The sequence below is a fragment of the Eupeodes corollae genome, unplaced genomic scaffold (assembly GCF_945859685.1).
Source record: "Eupeodes corollae unplaced genomic scaffold, idEupCoro1.1 scaffold_508, whole genome shotgun sequence".
Lineage (NCBI taxonomy): Eukaryota > Metazoa > Arthropoda > Insecta > Diptera > Syrphidae > Eupeodes > Eupeodes corollae.
This window is the reverse complement of record NW_026605570.1, coordinates 1-21,886: the sequence shown is the minus strand read 5'-3', so window position 1 is coordinate 21,886 and position 21,886 is coordinate 1. Positions and strand designations below refer to the sequence as shown.

General features: G+C 36.6%; 2 protein-coding genes across 2 annotated transcripts; both read right to left on the bottom strand.

Annotated features, from left to right (window-relative positions):
- Positions 1 to 14,752: 14,752 nt before the first annotated feature.
- On the bottom strand, positions 14,753 to 17,530 carry LOC129953536 (uncharacterized). Its single transcript, XM_056066780.1, has 2 exons — positions 15,744 to 17,530; positions 14,753 to 15,425 (listed from the first exon to the last, which is right to left on the bottom strand). The coding sequence occupies exons 1-2, from the start codon at positions 17,452 to 17,454 to the stop codon at positions 15,073 to 15,075; spliced, it is 2,064 nt and encodes a 687-aa protein (XP_055922755.1). The 5' UTR covers positions 17,455 to 17,530; the 3' UTR covers positions 14,753 to 15,072.
- On the bottom strand, positions 17,465 to 20,337 carry LOC129953537 (uncharacterized). The gene is made up of 3 exons (XM_056066781.1): positions 20,142 to 20,337; positions 17,547 to 20,072; positions 17,465 to 17,475 (listed from the first exon to the last, which is right to left on the bottom strand). The coding sequence occupies exons 1-3, from the start codon at positions 20,335 to 20,337 to the stop codon at positions 17,465 to 17,467; spliced, it is 2,733 nt and encodes a 910-aa protein (XP_055922756.1).
- Between the last annotated feature and the right edge of the window lie 1,549 nt (positions 20,338 to 21,886).

Genomic DNA, 21,886 nt, shown 5'->3' with positions numbered 1-21,886 from the left:
CTAGACGAAAATAAAATCACACCCAAAACCATCACCTGATCCTTCCCAACCCCCAAAATCGATCAAGACTTCAAAATAGATACTTGACATGTCCTAGAAAAAGATACTCCTAATCGAGATCTATCATTATAGATATAGATGAGTCATTTTGGAGCATCCTGAAGGATTTTTGATGTTCTAGACGAAAATCAAATCACACCCAAAACCATCACCTGATCCTTCCCAACCCCCAAAATCGATCAAGACTTCAAAATAGATACTTGACATGTACTAGAAAAAGATACTCCTAATCAAGATCTATCATTATAGATATAGATGAGTCATTTTGGAGCATCCTGAAGGATTTTTGATGTTCTAGACGAAAATCAAATCACACCCAAAACCATCACCTGATCCTTCCCAACCCCCAAAATCGATCAAGACTTCAAAATAGATACTTGACATGTACTAGAAAAAGATACTCCTAATCAAGATCTATCATTATAGATATAGATGAATCATTTTGGAGCATCCTGAAGGATTTTTGATGTTCTAGACGAAAATCAAATCACACCCAAAACCATCACCTGATCCTTCCCAACCCCCAAAATCGATCAAGACTTCAAAATAGATACTTGACATGTACTAGAAAAAGATACTCCTAATCAAGATCTATCATTATAGATATAGATGAGTCATTTTGGAGCATCCTGAAGAATTTTTGATGTTCTAGACGAAAATCAAATCACACCCAAAACCATCACCTGATCCTTCCCAACCCCCAAAATCGATCAAGACTTCAAAATAGATACTTGACATGTACTAGAAAAAGATACTCCTAATCAAGATCTATCATTATAGATATAGATGAGTCATTTTAGAGCATCCTGAAGGATTTTTGATGTTCTAGACGAAAATCAAATCACACCCAAAACCATCACCTGATCCTTCCCAACCCCCAAAATCGATCAAGACTTCAAAATAGATACTTGACATGTACTAGAAAAAGATACTCCTAATCAAGATCTATAATTATAGAAATTATAGATATAGATGAGTCATTTTGGAGCATCCTGAAGGATTTTTGATGTTCTAGACGAAAATCAAATCACACCCAAAACCATCACCTGATCCTTCCCAACCCCCAAAATCGATCAAGACTTCAAAATAGATACTTGACATGTACTAGAAAAAGATACTCCTAATCAAGATCTATCATTATAGATATAGATGAGTCATTTTGGAGCATCCTGAAGGATTTTTGATGTTCTAGACGAAAATCAAATCACACCCAAAACCATCACCTGATCCTTCCCAACCCCCAAAATCGATCAAGACTTCAAAATAGATACTTGACATGTACTAGAAAAAGATACTCCTAATCAAGATCTATCATTATAGATATAGATGAGTCATTTTGGAGCATCCTGAAGGATTTTTGATGTTCTAGACGAAAATCAAATCACACCCAAAACCATCACCTGATCCTTCCCAACCCCCAAAATCGATCAAGACTTCAAAATAGATACTTGACATGTACTAGAAAAAAATACTCCTAATCAAGATCTATCATTATAGATATAGATGAGTCATTTTGGAGCATCCTGAAGGATTTTTGATGTTCTAGACGAAAATCAAATCACACCCAAAACCATCACCTGATCCTTCCCAACCCCCAAAATCGATCAAGACTTCAAAATAGATACTTGACATGTACTAGAAAAAGATACTCCTAATCAAGATCTATCATTATAGATATAGATGAGTCATTTTGGAGGATCCTGAAGGATTTTTGATGTTCTAGACGAAAATCAAATCACACCCAAAACCATCACCTGATCCTTCCCAACCCCCAAAATCGATCAAGACTTCAAAATAGATACTTGACATGTACTAGAAAAAGATACTCCTAATCAAGATCTATCATTATAGATATAGATGAGTCATTTTGGAGCATCCTGAAGGATTTTTGATGTTCTAGACGAAAATCAAATCACACCCAAAACCATCACCTGATCCTTCCCAACCCCCAAAATCGATCAAGACTTCAAAATAGATACTTGACATGTACTAGAAAAAGATACTCCTAATCAAGATCTATCATTATAGATATAGATGAGTCATTTTGGAGCATCCTGAAGGATTTTTGATGTTCTAGACGAAAATCAAATCACTCCCAAAACCATCACCTGATCCTTCCCAACCCCCAAAATCGATCAAGACTTCAAAATAGATACTTGACATGTACTAGAAAAAGATACTCCTAATCAAGATCTATCATTATAGATATAGATGAGTCATTTTGGAGCATCCTGAAGGATTTTTGATGTTCTAGACGAAAATCAAATCACACCCAAAACCATCACCTGATCCTTCCCAACCCCCAAAATCGATCAAGACTTCAAAATAGATACTTGACATGTACTAGAAAAAGATACTCCTAATCAAGATCTATCATTATAGATATAGATGAGTCATTTTGGAGCATCCTGAAGGATTTTTGATGTTCTAGACGAAAATCAAATCACACCCAAAACCATCACCTGATCCTTCCCAACCCCCAAAATCGATCAAGACTTCAAAATAGATACTTGACATGTACTAGAAAAAGATACTCCTAATCAAGATCTATCATTATAGATATAGATGAGTCATTTTGGAGCATCCTGAAGGATTTTTGATGTTCTAGACGAAAATCAAATCACACCCAAAACCATCACCTGATCCTTCCCAACCCCCAAAATCAATCAAGACTTCAAAATAGATACTTGACATGTACTAGAAAAAGATACTCCTAATCAAGATCTATCATTATAGATATAGATGAGTCATTTTGGAGCATCCTGAAGGATTTTTGATGTTCCAGACGAAAATCAAATCACACCCAAAACCATCACCTGATCCTTCCCAACCCCCAAAATCGATCAAGACTTCAAAATAGATACTTGACATGTACTAGAAAAAGATACTCCTAATCAAGATCTATCATTATAGATATAGATGAGTCATTTTGGAGCATCCTGAAGGATTTTTGATGTTCTAGACGAAAATCAAATCACACCCAAAACCATCACCTGATCCTTCCCAACCCCCAAAATCGATCAAGACTTCAAAATAGATACTTGACATGTACTAGAAAAAGATACTCCTAATCAAGATCTATCATTATAGATATAGATGAGTCATTTTGGAGCATCCTGAAGGATTTTTGATGGTCTAGACGAAAATCAAATCACACCCAAAACCATCACCTGATCCTTCCCAACCCCCAAAATCGATCAAGACTTCAAAATAGATACTTGACATGTACTAGAAAAAGATACTCCTAATCAAGATCTATCATTATTGATATAGATGAGTCATTTTGGAGCATCCTGAAGGATTTTTGATGTTCTAGACGAAAATCAAATCACATCCAAAACCATCACCTGATCCTTCCCAACCCCCAAAATCGATCAAGACTTCAAAATAGATACTTGACATGTACTAGAAAAAGATACTCCTAATCAAGATCTATCATTATAGATATAGATGAGTCATTTTGGAGCATCCTGAAGGATTTTTGATGTTCTAGACGAAAATCAAATCACACCCAAAACCATCACCTGATCCTTCCCAACCCCCAAAATCGATCAAGACTTCAAAATAGATACTTGACATGTACTAGAAAAAGATACTCCTAATCAAGATCTATCATTATAGATATAGATGAGTCATTTTGGAGCATCCTGAAGGATTTTTGATGGTCTAGACGAAAATCAAATCACACCCAAAACCATCACCTGATCCTTCCCAACCCCCAAAATCGATCAAGACTTCAAAATAGATACTTGACATGTACTAGAAAAAGATACTCCTAATCAAGATCTATCATTATAGATATAGATGAGTCATTTTGGAGCATCCTGAAGGATTTTTGATGTTCTAGACGAAAATCAAATCACATCCAAAACCATCACCTGATCCTTCCCAACCCCCAAAATCGATCAAGACTTCAAAATAGATACTTGACATGTACTAGAAAAAGATACTCCTAATCAAGATCTATCATTATAGATATAGATGAGTCATTTTGGAGCATCCTGAAGGATTTTTGATGTTCTAGACGAAAATCAAATCACACCCAAAACCATCACCTGATCCTTCCCAACCCCCAAAATCGATCAAGACTTCAAAATAGATACTTGACATGTACTAGAAAAAGATACTCCTAATCAAGATCTATCATTATAGATATAGATGAGTCATTTTGGAGCATCCTGAAGGATTTTTGATGTTCTAGACGAAAATCAAATCACACCCAAAACCATCACCTGATCCTTCCCAACCCCCAAAATCGATCAAGACTTCAAAATAGATACTTGACATGTACTAGAAAAAGATACTCCTAATCAAGATCTATCATTATAGATATAGATGAGTCATTTTGGAGCATCCTGAAGGATTTTTGATGTTCTAGACGAAAATCAAATCACTCCCAAAACCATCACCTGATCCTTCCCAACCCCCAAAATCGATCAAGACTTCAAAATAGATACTTGACATGTACTAGAAAAAGATACTCCTAATCAAGATCTATCATTATAGATATAGATGAGTCATTTTGGAGCATCCTGAAGGATTTTTGATGTTCTAGACGAAAATCAAATCACACCCAAAACCATCACCTGATCCTTCCCAACCCCCAAAATCGATCAAGACTTCAAAATAGATACTTGACATGTACTAGAAAAAGATACTCCTAATCAAGATCTATCATTATAGATATAGATGAGTCATTTTGGAGCATCCTGAAGGATTTTTGATGTTCTAGACGAAAATCAAATCACACCCAAAACCATCACCTGATCCTTCCCAACCCCCAAAATCGATCAAGACTTCAAAATAGATACTTGACATGTACTAGAAAAAGATACTCCTAATCAAGATCTATCATTATAGATATAGATGAGTCATTTTGGAGCATCCTGAAGGATTTTTGATGTTCTAGACGAAAATCAAATCACACCCAAAACCATCACCTGATCCTTCCCAACCCCCAAAATCAATCAAGACTTCAAAATAGATACTTGACATGTACTAGAAAAAGATACTCCTAATCAAGATCTATCATTATAGATATAGATGAGTCATTTTGGAGCATCCTGAAGGATTTTTGATGTTCCAGACGAAAATCAAATCACACCCAAAACCATCACCTGATCCTTCCCAACCCCCAAAATCGATCAAGACTTCAAAAAAGATACTTGACATGTACTAGAAAAAGATACTCCTAATCAAGATCTATCATTATAGATATAGATGAGTCATTTTGGAGCATCCTGAAGGATTTTTGATGTTCTAGACGAAAATCAAATCACACCCAAAACCATCACCTGATCCTTCCCAACCCCCAAAATCGATCAAGACTTCAAAATAGATACTTGACATGTACTAGAAAAAGATACTCCTAATCAAGATCTATCATTATAGATATAGATGAGTCATTTTGGAGCATCCTGAAGGATTTTTGATGGTCTAGACGAAAATCAAATCACACCCAAAACCATCACCTGATCCTTCCCAACCCCCAAAATCGATCAAGACTTCAAAATAGATACTTGACATGTACTAGAAAAAGATACTCCTAATCAAGATCTATCATTATAGATATAGATGAGTCATTTTGGAGCATCCTGAAGGATTTTTGATGTTCTAGACGAAAATCAAATCACATCCAAAACCATCACCTGATCCTTCCCAACCCCCAAAATCGATCAAGACTTCAAAATAGATACTTGACATGTACTAGAAAAAGATACTCCTAATCAAGATCTATCATTATAGATATAGATGAGTCATTTTGGAGCATCCTGAAGGATTTTTGATGTTCTAGACGAAAATCAAATCACACCCAAAACCATCACCTGATCCTTCCCAACCCCCAAAATCGATCAAGACTTCAAAATAGATACTTGACATGTACTAGAAAAAGATACTCCTAATCAAGATCTATCATTATAGATATAGATGAGTCATTTTGGAGCATCCTGAAGGATTTTTGATGTTCTAGACGAAAATCAAATCACACCCAAAACCATCACCTGATCCTTCCCAACCCCCAAAATCGATCAAGACTTCAAAATAGATACTTGACATGTACTAGAAAAAGATACTCCTAATCAAGATCTATCATTATAGATATAGATGAGTCATTTTGGAGCATCATGAAGGATTTTTGATGTTATAGACGAAAATCAAATCACACCCAAAACCATCACCTGATCCTTCCCAAACCCCAAAATCGATCAAGACTTCAAAATAGATACTTGACATGTACTAGAAAAAGATACTCCTAATCAAGATCTATCATTATAGATATAGATGAGTCATTTTGGAGCATCCTGAAGGATTTTTGATGTTCTAGACGAAAATCAAATCACACCCAAAACCATCACCTGATCCTTCCCAACCCCCAAAATCGATCAAGACTTCAAAATAGATACTTGACATGTACTAGAAAAAGATAATCCTAATCAAGATCTATCATTATAGATATAGATGAGTCATTTTGGAGCATCCTGAAGGATTTTTGATGTTCTAGACGAAAATCAAATCACACCCAAAACCATCACCTGATCCTTCCCAACCCCCAAAATCGATCAAGACTTCAAAATAGATACTTGACATGTACTAGAAAAAGATACTCCTAATCAAGATCTATCATTATAGATATAGATGAGTCATTTTGGAGCATCCTGAAGGATTTTTAATGTTCTAGACGAAAATCAAATCACACCCAAAACCATCACCTGATCCTTCCCAACCCCCAAAATCGATCAAGACTTCAAAATAGATACTTGACATGTACTAGAAAAAGATACTCCTAATCAAGATCTATCATTATAGATATAGATGAGTCATTTTGGAGCATCCTGAAGGATTTTTGATGTTCTAGACGAAAATCAAATCACACCCAAAACCATCACCTGATCCTTCCCAACCCCCAAAATCGATCAAGACTTCAAAATAGATACTTGACATGTACTAGAAAAAGATACTCCTAATCAAGATCTATCATTATAGATATAGATGAGTCATTTTGGAGCATCCTGAAGGATTTTTGATGTTCTAGACGAAAATCAAATCACACCCAAAACCATCACCTGATCCTTCCCAACCCCCAAAATCGATCAAGACTTCAAAATAGATACTTGACATGTACTAGAAAAAGATACTCCTAATCAAGATCTATCATTATAGATATAGATGAGTCATTTTGGAGCATTCTGAAGGATTTTTGATGTTCTAGACGAAAATCAAATCACACCCAAAACCATCACCTGATCCTTCCCAACCCCCAAAATCGATCAAGACTTCAAAATAGATACTTGACATGTATTAGAAAAAGATACTCCTAATCAAGATCTATAATTATAGATATAGATGAGTCATTTTGGAGCATCCTGAAGGATTTTTGATGTTCTAGACGAAAATCAAATCACACCCAAAACCATCACCTGATCCTTCCCAACCCCCAAAATCGATCAAGACTTCAAAATAGATACTTGACATGTACTAGAAAAAGATACTCCTAATCAAGATCTATCATTATAGATATAGATGAGTCATTTTGGAGCATCCTGAAGGATTTTTGATGTTCTAGACGAAAATCAAATCACACCCAAAACCATCACCTGATCCTTCCCAACCCCCAAAATCGATCAAGACTTCAAAATAGATACTTGACATGTACTAGAAAAAGATACTCCTAATCAAGATCTATCATTATAGATATAGATGAGTCATTTTGGAGCATCCTGAAGGATTTTTGATGTTCTAGACGAAAATCAAATCACACCCAAAACCATCACCTGATCCTTCCCAACCCCCAAAATCGGTCAAGACTTCAAAATAGATACTTGACATGTACTAGAAAAAGATACTCCTAATCAAGATCTATCATTATAGATATAGATGAGTCATTTTGGAGCATCCTGAAGGATTTTTGATGGTCTAGACGAAAATCAAATCACACCCAAAACCATCACCTGATCCTTCCCAACCCCCAAAATCGATCAAGACTTCAAAATAGATACTTGACATGTACTAGAAAAAGATACTCCTAATCAAGATCTATCATTATAGATATAGATGAGTCATTTTGGAGCATCCTGAAGGATTTTTGATGTTCTAGACGAAAATCAAATCACATCCAAAACCATCACCTGATCCTTCCCAACCCCCAAAATCGATCAAGACTTCAAAATAGATACTTGACATGTACTAGAAAAAGATACTCCTAATCAAGATCTATCATTATAGATATAGATGAGTCATTTTGGAGCATCCTGAAGGATTTTTGATGTTCTAGACGAAAATCAAATCACACCCAAAACCATCACCTGATCCTTCCCAACCCCCAAAATCGATCAAGACTTCAAAATAGATACTTGACATGTACTAGAAAAAGATACTCCTAATCAAGATCTATCATTATAGATATAGATGAGTCATTTTGGAGCATCCTGAAGGATTTTTGATGGTCTAGACGAAAATCAAATCACACCCAAAACCATCACCTGATCCTTCCCAACCCCCAAAATCGATCAAGACTTCAAAATAGATACTTGACATGTACTAGAAAAAGATACTCCTAATCAAGATCTATCATTATAGATATAGATGAGTCATTTTGGAGCATCCTGAAGGATTTTTGATGTTCTAGACGAAAATCAAATCACACCCAAAACCATCACCTGATCCTTCCCAACCCCCAAAATCGATCAAGACTTCAAAATAGATACTTGACATGTACTAGAAAAAGATACTCCTAATCAAGATCTATCATTATAGATATAGATGAGTCATTTTGGAGCATCCTGAAGGATTTTTGATGTTCTAGACGAAAATCAAATCACTCCCAAAACCATCACCTGATCCTTCCCAACCCCCAAAATCGATCAAGACTTCAAAATAGATACTTGACATGTACTAGAAAAAGATACTCCTAATCAAGATCTATCATTATAGATATAGATGAGTCATTTTGGAGCATCCTGAAGGATTTTTGATGTTCTAGACGAAAATCAAATCACACCCAAAACCATCACCTGATCCTTCCCAACCCCCAAAATCGATCAAGACTTCAAAATAGATACTTGACATGTACTAGAAAAAGATACTCCTAATCAAGATCTATCATTATAGATATAGATGAGTCATTTTGGAGCATCCTGAAGGATTTTTGATGTTCTAGACGAAAATCAAATCACACCCAAAACCATCACCTGATCCTTCCCAACCCCCAAAATCGATCAAGACTTCAAAATAGATACTTGACATGTACTAGAAAAAGATACTCCTAATCAAGATCTATCATTATAGATATAGATGAGTCATTTTGGAGCATCCTGAAGGATTTTTGATGTTCTAGACGAAAATCAAATCACACCCAAAACCATCACCTGATCCTTCCCAACCCCCAAAATCAATCAAGACTTCAAAATAGATACTTGACATGTACTAGAAAAAGATACTCCTAATCAAGATCTATCATTATAGATATAGATGAGTCATTTTGGAGCATCCTGAAGGATTTTTGATGTTCCAGACGAAAATCAAATCACACCCAAAACCATCACCTGATCCTTCCCAACCCCCAAAATCGATCAAGACTTCAAAAAAGATACTTGACATGTACTAGAAAAAGATACTCCTAATCAAGATCTATCATTATAGATATAGATGAGTCATTTTGGAGCATCCTGAAGGATTTTTGATGTTCTAGACGAAAATCAAATCACACCCAAAACCATCACCTGATCCTTCCCAACCCCCAAAATCGATCAAGACTTCAAAATAGATACTTGACATGTACTAGAAAAAGATACTCCTAATCAAGATCTATCATTATAGATATAGATGAGTCATTTTGGAGCATCCTGAAGGATTTTTGATGGTCTAGACGAAAATCAAATCACACCCAAAACCATCACCTGATCCTTCCCAACCCCCAAAATCGATCAAGACTTCAAAATAGATACTTGACATGTACTAGAAAAAGATACTCCTAATCAAGATCTATCATTATAGATATAGATGAGTCATTTTGGAGCATCCTGAAGGATTTTTGATGTTCTAGACGAAAATCAAATCACATCCAAAACCATCACCTGATCCTTCCCAACCCCCAAAATCGATCAAGACTTCAAAATAGATACTTGACATGTACTAGAAAAAGATACTCCTAATCAAGATCTATCATTATAGATATAGATGAGTCATTTTTGAGCATCCTGAAGGATTTTTGATGTTCTAGACGAAAATCAAATCACACCCAAAACCATCACCTGATCCTTCCCAACCCCCAAAATCGATCAAGACTTCAAAATAGATACTTGACATGTACTAGAAAAAGATACTCCTAATCAAGATCTATCATTATAGATATAGATGAGTCATTTTGGAGCATCCTGAAGGATTTTTGATGTTCTAGACGAAAATCAAATCACACCCAAAACCATCACCTGATCCTTCCCAACCCCCAAAATCGATCAAGACTTCAAAATAGATACTTGACATGTACTAGAAAAAGATACTCCTAATCAAGATCTATCATTATAGATATAGATGAGTCATTTTGGAGCATCATGAAGGATTTTTGATGTTATAGACGAAAATCAAATCACACCCAAAACCATCACCTGATCCTTCCCAAACCCCAAAATCGATCAAGACTTCAAAATAGATACTTGACATGTACTAGAAAAAGATACTCCTAATCAAGATCTATCATTATAGATATAGATGAGTCATTTTGGAGCATCCTGAAGGATTTTTGATGTTCTAGACGAAAATCAAATCACACCCAAAACCATCACCTGATCCTTCCCAACCCCCAAAATCGATCAAGACTTCAAAATAGATACTTGACATGTACTAGAAAAAGATAATCCTAATCAAGATCTATCATTATATATATAGATGAGTCATTTTGGAGCATCCTGAAGGATTTTTGATGTTCTAGACGAAAATCAAATCACACCCAAAACCATCACCTGATCCTTCCCAACCCCCAAAATCGATCAAGACTTCAAAATAGATACTTGACATGTACTAGAAAAAGATACTCCTAATCAAGATCTATCATTATAGATATAGATGAGTCATTTTGGAGCATCCTGAAGGATTTTTGATGTTCTAGACGAAAATCAAATCACACCCAAAACCATCACCTGATCCTTCCCAACCCCCAAAATCGATCAAGACTTCAAAATAGATACTTGACATGTACTAGAAAAAGATACTCCTAATCAAGATCTATCATTATAGATATAGATGAGTCATTTTGGAGCATCCTGAAGGATTTTTGATGTTCTAGACGAAAATCAAATCACACCCAAAACCATCACCTGATCCTTCCCAACCCCCAAAATCGATCAAGACTTCAAAATAGATACTTGACATGTACTAGAAAAAGATACTCCTAATCAAGATCTATCATTATAGATATAGATGAGTCATTTTGGAGCATCCTGAAGGATTTTTGATGTTCTAGACGAAAATCAAATCACACCCAAAACCATCACCTGATCCTTCCCAACCCCCAAAATCGATCAAGACTTCAAAATAGATACTTGACATGTACTAGAAAAAGATACTCCTAATCAAGATCTATCATTATAGATATAGATGAGTCATTTTGGAGCATTCTGAAGGATTTTTGATGTTCTAGACGAAAATCAAATCACACCCAAAACCATCACCTGATCCTTCCCAACCCCCAAAATCGATCAAGACTTCAAAATAGATACTTGACATGTATTAGAAAAAGATACTCCTAATCAAGATCTATAATTATAGATATAGATGAGTCATTTTGGAGCATCCTGAAGGATTTTTGATGTTCTAGACGAAAATCAAATCACACCCAAAACCATCACCTGATCCTTCCCAACCCCCAAAATCGATCAAGACTTCAAAATAGATACTTGACATGTACTAGAAAAAGATACTCCTAATCAAGATCTATCATTATAGATATAGATGAGTCATTTTGGAGCATCCTGAAGGATTTTTGATGTTCTAGACGAAAATCAAATCACACCCAAAACCATCACCTGATCCTTCCCAACCCCCAAAATCGATCAAGACTTCAAAATAGATACTTGACATGTACTAGAAAAAGATACTCCTAATCAAGATCTATCATTATAGATATAGATGAGTCATTTTGGAGCATCCTGAAGGATTTTTGATGTTCTAGACGAAAATCAAATCACACCCAAAACCATCACCTGATCCTTCCCAACCCCCAAAATCGATCAAGACTTCAAAATAGATACTTGACATGTACTAGAAAAAGATACTCCTAATCAAGATCTATCATTATAGATATAGATGAGTCATTTTGGAGCATCCTGAAGGATTTTTGATGTTCTAGACGAAAATCAAATCACACCCAAAACCATCACCTGATCCTTCCCAACCCCCAAAATCGATCAAGACTTCAAAATAAATACTTGACATGTACTAGAAAAAGATACTCCTAATCAAGATCTATCATTATAGATATAGATGAGTCATTTTGGAGCATCCTGAAGGATTTTTGATGTTCTAGACGAAAATCAAATCACACCCAAAACCATCACCTGATCCTTCCCAACCCCCAAAATCGATCAAGACTTCAAAATAGATACTTGACATGTACTAGAAAAAGATACTCCTAATCAAGATCTATCATTATAGATATAGATGAGTCATTTTGGAGCATCCTGAAGGATTTTTGATGTTCTAGACGAAAATCAAATCACACCCAAAACCATCACCTGATCCTTCCCAACCCCCAAAATCGATCAAGACTTCAAAATAGATACTTGACATGTACTAGAAAAAGATACTCCTAATCAAGATCTATCATTATAGATATAGATGAGTCATTTTGGAGCATCCTGAAGGATTTTTGATGTTCTAGACGAAAATCAAATCACACCCAAAACCATCACCTGATCCTTCCCAACCCCCAAAATCGATCAAGACTTCAAAATAGATACTTGACATGTACTAGAAAAAGATACTCCTAATCAAGATCTATCATTATAGATATAGATGAGTCATTTTGGAGCATCCTGAAGGATTTTTGATGTTCTAGACGAAAGCTGTCAAACAAAAAATCACCAGGGTACGATCTTATAACTGCTCAGGTTCTGAAAGAAATGCCTCTTATAGCCTTCAAGAAACTCCAATTTATAATAAACGCATGCCTTAAACTAAGATATGTGCCACATCATTGGAAAATTGCGGAAGTCATTGTTATACCTAAACAAGGTAAGCCACCAACAGAAGTTACATCTTACAGACCAATATCGCTTATACCAATCATGGCAAAAGTTTTTGAAAAACTGCTACTTAAAAGGCTTAACAAAATAATTGAAGAAAGAAGACTAATTCCGAGCCATCAGTTTGGATTTAGAAATAAACATTCCACGATAGACCAAGTGCATCGAATTACGGATGTTGTGGAAAAGGCACTTGAAGAAAAACAAGTATGCTCGTCTGTATTCTTAGATGTTGCTCAAGCTTTTGACAAGGTTTGGCACTTGGGACTTGAGTACAAACTGCATAGGGACTTCCCCAGGCAGTACTACGAAATACTGAAATCCTACATTACGAACCGACTCTTTAGAGTACGGTACGACCAAAATTACTCGGAACTTAAGAAAATTGAAGCCGGTGTACCACAAGGAAGTGTCCTAGGACCAACCCTGTATCTGTTATATACAAGGGATATTCCAGTGGACATCAACGCTATCATGGCCACCTTTGCTGATGATACTGCAATATTGGTGCCAGATAAATCCGTTACGAAGGCTACACAAAAATTGCAAAATGCAGTCGATAAAGTTAGTGATTGGACGCACAAATGGCGTATCAAATTAAACGAAACAAAATCGACGCATATAAACTTTACAAACAAAAACATAAACAATGTTCCAATTTTTATAAACAGTACAGAAGTACCTTACTCCAATACCGCCAAATACCTTGGAATGAATTTGGATGCTAAGCTTAAATGGAAAGAACACATCAAAAAGAAAAGAGAAGAACTAAACTTGAAGTACAGAAAAATGTACTGGTTAATAGGAAAGAACTCTGACCTATCTATCCAGAACAAACTAATGTTATATAAGCAAGTATTGAAACCCGTTTGGACATATGGCATCCAACTATGGGGCTGTACAAAGAAAACAAATGCTGAACCCATCCAAAAATTCCAAAGCAAGGTCCTTCGTGGAATAATAAATGCCCCTTGGTATATAAGAAATAGCGATCTACATCGTGACCTTCAAATTGAAATGGTTACAGAAGTGGTTAAGAAACACGCTGTATCACACAATAAGCGGCTGCAAAGTCATACTAACTCTGAAATGGAGACCGTATTAAATGTACGAGACAATGTTCGGAGATTAAGAAGAACCAAGCCTCATGAGCTGATGGGCTAAAAGCTACGGGAAAGTGTTATAAATTTAAACTTCCCCCAATGCGATTTAAATATTGAAATAAAAATCATTTGTCGATCTTTCATAGATTGGTCCTGATTCACCGGTGGTTTTAGTGCGGTAAGAGTCCCACACTACTCGGTACCGATTCTTACCGAGTGATTGAGAATTCGAAAGATTTGATTAAATCGTTATAAAGTTTAATTTTATTGTAAAATGGAACAATGTAATAAGGTTTATGTTTTAATTGTATAATGAAAAATGTTACCAGTTAGGGCTTGCTTGGAAGATGTGTTCACGGCGATGGTCAAACAAAAAAAGGGAAGTTTAAAATTGTCTTACATCGAATGATACCTACATAGTGGTTTTTTTCTATACCAAATCATCTAAATACAATGCATTACAATATGCAAATTATTGGCCTTGGATGAGGATTAAGCGGATTATAAGTTGTTTGTTTTTAAGTAAGTACAGTGAGTCGCGCGAATAATCTTCCAAACAGGGTTTTCTTACAATCAAATATATTACAAAACTAGAAATGAAATTAATTAATGATTTGAGTTTAAATGTAGTTTGATTAATCCTGAACATTCCGGCCCCCCTGGAACGAGTTTCAGGACATGGGTACTCGTGCCAGTTTGGTGATTGGACGGATAAATGTTCCGCCAGCGGTCTTTACAGTAGCAACTCGTGCTCGACCATCAGACCCTTGAGTTGTTGCTTCGATCTTGCCAAGAAGCCATTTTGTTGGTGGAAGATTTGGCTCCTTTATAATAACCAGGTCTCCTGGATTAAGGTTTGGGGTGGATCGTTTCCACTTTGGACGTTCTTGAAGGGTGGTGATGTATTCCATATGCCAACGTTTCCAAAACCCTTGGACCATATTTTGGAGGTGATTCCAATGAGAGAGTCGGTTGACTGGTGTTTCCAAAGTAGTTGGCTCTGGGATTGCAGTAAATGGTTCACCTATAATGAAATGTGCTGGGGTTAGTGGGTTCAAATCATTATCTGAAATAACACATAGAGGACGAGAATTTAGTACAGCTTCGATTTGAGTAAGAACCGTGTATAGTTCTTCGAAAGTAAGTATGGTTGATCCAATTACACGTCGTATGTGAAACTTGACGGACTTGACACCAGCCTCCCACAAACCACCAAAATGAGGTGCCGATGGGGGGATAAAGTGCCATTCGACACTTTCCTTTGCAAGTGCCGTAGCAACGGCTTCATTGTATGCTTCTGACAGAACCAACTTGTGCATCTCGTTGAGACATCGACGCGCACCTTGGAAGTTGGTTCCATTGTCCGAATAGACATTCGAACAGAGTCCACGTCTCGAAACAAATCGACGAAAAGCGGCGAGAAAGGCTTCAGAAGTGAGATCACTCACTAGCTCGAGGTGAATAGCTTTGGTGGCCATACATACAAATAAACAAATGTAGGCCTTTGATGTTTTTGGATTACGATTTCTAGAAAACTTGATGTTAAAAGGCCCAGCATAATCACAACCTGTATGTGAAAACGGACGGCTTTGTGATATCCTTTGCGATGGTAAGTCACCCATTAGTTGCGTAGTGGTATCTTTTCGCAGTTTGTAACATCTATTGCAGCCAAAAACAATCTTACGGATAATGTTACGAGAGCCCAAGATCCAAAACTGTTGTTTTACAATGGCGAAGGTTGCGGAAACTCCTGGGTGAAGGTTACCTTTGTGGATATCTTCTATAAGAAGAGCAGAAAAATTGTTATTAGGTAGAATATAAGGATGTTTTATGTTATAAGATATGTTAGCATTTTTTATCCTGCCTCCTACTCTAAGAAGACCTTTGTTATCTAAAAAGGGAGAGTATTTTAGAAGTTTTGATTTTTGGGGTAGATGTTTTTTGGTTATTAGGGCACGAATATCTTCACTGAATGAATTTTGTTGGATGGATTTAATTATAGTTGTTTTCGCGACGATGATTTCCTTTAGGGTTAAGTATGAGGTTCGACGATTAGGTTTATTAGATTTTTCACATAGGTAGTTATAGATGAAACGTATGACGTAAGCGAGTATCCTTTGCATACGAAACCACGATGATGTTTTATTAATAATATGATCAATGACATCAAACTTGTTGGATGACGTTAGAAGAACTTGAGGTGGAGACAATCTTTTTTCGAGTAAGAGTTCGTTCTCTTCCGGGTTAAAGTTCACGAGTTTTGGTTTTGGCCATTCATTTTCCTCAAGGGATAACCATGGTGGACCAGTCCACCAAAGGTGATGATTTCGAAGATTTGACGGAAGAATACCGCGCGATGCGCAATCAGCTGGATTTGACTCGGATCGAATATGGTTCCAGCAACTCCTTGGAGCAGTTTCCAATATAGCAGAGGTTCTGTTGGCAACGAACGTAGTCCAGCGACGAGGAGGTGAAGAGAGCCAATGCAAAACAATTTCAGAATCACACCAAGCTACAGTTCTGGAAAATTTAAACGAAAATGATGATTTTATGAGATTGAACAAACGAGTTAGCAGCAAAGCCCCACAAAGCTCCAAGCGAGGAATCGAAATCGGTTTTAACGGAGCAACCTTTGTCTTTGCTGCAATAATGTTGACTTTGTATCCTTCTGTGGTCTTACAACGAGTGTATAAAACAGCACCGTAAGCGAGTGAGGATGCATCGCAGAATCCATGAAGCTCAACGTCATCGAATGAAGATGCAAACAAGTTTCTGGGGATACGAACCTGCTCAAAATCCGAAATCTCTTGTCTATACTTTGCCCATCGTTCCGCTAATTCTGAAGGCAACGGGTCGTCCCATCCAAGATTTAAGTTCGATGACCAGAGTTCCTGAAATAGTATTTTGAAGAGAACGACGGATGGTGCCAGTAGTCCTAATGGGTCGAATATTCGCGACACTTCTGACAGTAACGAGCGCCTAGTCAACAAGATGGTTGGAAGATTTTTTGACATGCGGAATGAATATTCGTCATATAAAGGGTTCCAATGCATGCCGAGTACTTTAACAAATGACTTTGAGCGTTCCGTATCGAAAATAGAGTATTCACATTCTTCCTTTGGGAGCGAAGCTAGAAGAGTAGAACAATTAGAACTCCATTTTCGCAGCTGAAGTTTGGCCAAGAAAAGAAGAGCTACTAATTCAGATTGTAGTTCCATAAGTTCTTTCTTTGATTTAGCTCCTGTCATGACATCATCGACGTAGACATCTTCTAGGAGAACTCGGGCTGCGTTTGGGTAGTCTGATTTATAATCTTCAGCAAGTTGTTTCAGAATACGAACAGACAAAAATGGAGCGGATGCAGTACCGTACGTCACAGTACGTAAACGATAATGCTCGATTTCTTTCGAAGGAGATTCACGCCAAACAATACGCTGATAGTCAGCATGTGAATCATCAACCCAAATTTGTCGAAACATCTTAACAACGTCTGCAGTAAACACGAACGGATGTTGACGGAAACGTAAGCACACACCTATTAAATTGCGTTGAATAGGAGGGCCTATCAATAGAGTACTGTTTAAAGACTTTCCCGTTGAGTCCTTAGCTGAACCATCAAACACGACACGTAATTTTGTGGACGAGCTGTCCGGTTTCAACACTGCGTGATGAGGAAGATAAAAACATCTGCCATTAGGAATAGCGATTTCTTCACGAGGAATCTGAGTCATATGGCCTAAATCAATATATTCTCGCATGAACTTAGAATATAATTCTCGCAAACTGGAATTTTGATTGAAACGACGTTCCATTGCATAGAGACGCGAAACAGCAAAAGGTAGAGTTTTTTCGAACGATGGATTTTGTGTTTTGAATGGAAGTTGAACGACATACTTCCCGTCAGGAGACCGAGAAAATGTTTGGCGAAAATGTTCTTCCGCCTGGTCGACCACAGCTGTATTATTTGCTGGAGGAACTTCTTCGAGTTCCCAGAATCGGTGTAGTAACGAATCAATATCGACTAACGAATGAAAAGACGTGAAATAATTCGATTCTTCTGGTTCAAAGAACTGTCCCGTTATGATCCAACCGAACGAAGTACTTTGAGCGATTGGGCACCCATCAGGACCACGAATTTGTCCATTCCTTAGAATGCTCCAAAGCTTATCAGCTCCAAGAAGAACATCAATGGGAGCAGCGCAATTAAAATTTGGATCAGCAAGTTCGAGATTTTCAATATATGACCAAGAAGACACGTCTATCGACTTAGATGGTAAATTCGAAGATAATTTATCCATTATAAATGCATCAACGAATAATTGAGATGTGTTGAAACGAGAATGGAGGTTTAACGATATACTCCCTTTTGTATATCCTATTTCCGTAGCCGATAAACCGAGAATAGGGATTCTTGAATGAGTTCTATGAAACCCGAGTCTTTGAGCGAAAGATTCAACAACGAAAGTAGATTGTGACCCGGAATCTAGAAGCACACGACAGTTTAGAAGATTTCCCTGAATATCTTGAATTTTAGCCAACAGCGTTGGTAATAGTGTTTTTTTTCGACAAGTAAATTCAAGCGAATGGTTACTAATTATCGAATTGGATGCAGTAGTTGTAGTTGTAGATGTAGCTGTAGAAGGTAATAACGAAGGTTGAGATTGAAGCGAAGATTTTGAAGAAGCGGATTGAGATTTTTCATATGCATCTTCGAGATGCACCAGCGAATGATGGCGTGATTTACACACCCGACAACGAAACGAGGAACGGCATTTAAGCGACGAATGGCCAGCACGAAGGCAATTAAAACAAAGTAAATTTGTTTTTACAAAACTTCGACGAGAGTCAATGTCTAGCGCGACGAATTTGGCACACTGCGGAAGGATATGATCCTCTTTACACATTGCACATTTTGATGACGTAGCTGAATCTGAGGGCCCAGCTAAATGAGCCCGAATGCTAGTTGGTTGCTTTGTACGCGTTGTGACCGAACGACCATTAAGAGATTGGCATGCCTCAAGAGCATCGCACCGCTCTTCTAAAAATTCTAAAAATTCTGCTATGGTGCAGTCTTCACGAGAACCGATGTGTTCTGCCCAAGCTTGTTTTGAATCGGGATCCAGTTTGTTCAATAACAAATAAATGAGCCATGGGTCGCGACTCGATTTACCCAACGCACTAAGCCCACGCACAACTTCATCGGCACCATCAGAAATTTTTCTTAAAGTTTGAACATTGCAAACATTTGTAGTAGGAAGCGACAAAAAAGTTTCAATAAACGATTGAGCGATTAATTGTCTACGATCATAACGCTTTTCTAAACGATCCCATGCTTCAGCATAATTAACATCGGATATGCTAATGTGCTTTATGAGATTAGCGGCATCATCACGTAGATACGATTTTAAATAGTGGAACTTATGAGTTGGACTAAGATTCGTCTTAGTGTCAACTGATCCGAGAAACAAATCTCGAAAGGATGGCCAATCCTTATAGCTTCCGCTAAACGGTGGCACAACGATATTTGGAAGTTTGGTTGTATTTGAATTATTCGGTGACAACGAAGACGAATTATTTAATTTTTCCAAAAAAACCGATTGCTGGTCAACTAACCGATCTATAGCTGACTTATTTAACGAAAGTTCATTGGAATTTACCCTTTCGCGAATTGCTTTAATTATTTGAGCATTGGTAATAAAATATTTTGTTTCATATGTCGAAAACTCATTTTCAATTTCACCGACTTGACTTTCTTGAGATTGTTCGAGAATCTCGTTATGAAGCGAAGAAAATTCTGACCACGCGGTCTCAAGTTTATTCAAACGTATCTCAAGCATTTCTAGAGTTGTGGATTCATCTATTGTTTCCACAAATGCTGCTGCCCGCGTTAAGCGCCCTTTTGCGTTACCACATTTGATTTTTAATGCATTCGCCATGTCGAAAAGCACAATTAGTTTTTTATTAACGAAACGATAAAACGATGCGAGATCAATCAAAAAAATTCGTATGAATACACTGTATCACATATGCGGTGCATGAATAGCTTCGAAGGACATATATATATAGATATCATACAATCAATATATTATATATGCAATTCGATGTCTTTACAAAAACACTTTTAGAAAAATTCTTTAAATTCGGCTTAGAAGGACCACTTTTTTTATGATTGAGAATTCGAAAGATTTGATTGAATCGTTATAAAGTTTAATTTTATTGTAAAATGGAACAATGTAATAAGGTTTATGTTTTAATTGTATAATGAAAAATGTTACCAGTTAGGGCTTGCTTGGAAGATGTGTTCACGGCGATGGTCAAACAAAAAAAGGGAAGTTTAAAATTGTCTTACATCGAATGATACCTACATAGTGGTTTTTTTCTATACCAAATCATCTAAATACAATGCATTACAATATGCAAATTATTGGCCTTGGATGAGGATTAAGCGGATTATAAGTTGTTTGTTTTTAAGTAAGTACAGTGAGTCGCGCGAATAATCTTCCAAACAGGGTTTTCTTACAATCAAATATATTACAAAACTAGAAATGAAATTAATTAATGATTTGAGTTTAAATGTAGTTTGATTAATCCTGAACACCGAGTGTCTTTTGAAGATTTCCATCGGATATAAAAAAAAAAAAAAAAAAAAAAACAAAAAAAAAAAAAAAAAACACCCAAAACCATCACCTGATCTTTCCCAACCCCCAAAATCGATCAAGACTTCAAAATAGATACTTGACATGTACTAGAAAAAGATACTCCTAATCAAGATCTATAATTATAGATATAGATGAGTCATTTTGGAGCATCCTGAAGGATTTTTGATGTTCTAGACGAAAATCAAATCACACCCAAAACCATCACCTGATCCTTCCCAACCCCCAAAATCGATCAAGACTTCAAAATAGATACTTGACATGTACTAGAAAAAGATACTCCTAATCAAGATCTATCATTATAGATATAGATGAGTCATTTTGGAGCATCCTGAAGGATTTTTGATGTTCTAGACGAAAATCAAATCACACCCAAAACCATCACCTGATCCTTCCCAACCCCCAAAATCGATCAAGACTTCAAAATAGATACTTGACATGTACTAGAAAAAGATACTCCTAATCAAGATCTATCATTATAGATATAGATGAGTCATTTTGGAGCATCCTGAAGGATTTTTGATGTTCTAGACGAAAATCAAATCACACCCAAAACCATCACCTGATCCTTCCCAACCCCCAAAATCGATCAAGACTTCAAAATAGATACTTGACATGTACTAGAAAAAGATACTCCTAATCAAGATCTATCATTATAGATATAGATGAGTCATTTTGGAGCATCCTGAAGGATTTTTGATGTTCTAGACGAAAATCAAATCACACCCAAAACCATCACCTGATCCTTCCCAACCCCCAAAATCGATCAAGACTTCAAAATAGATACTTGACATGTACTAGAAAAAGATACTCCTAATCAAGATCTATC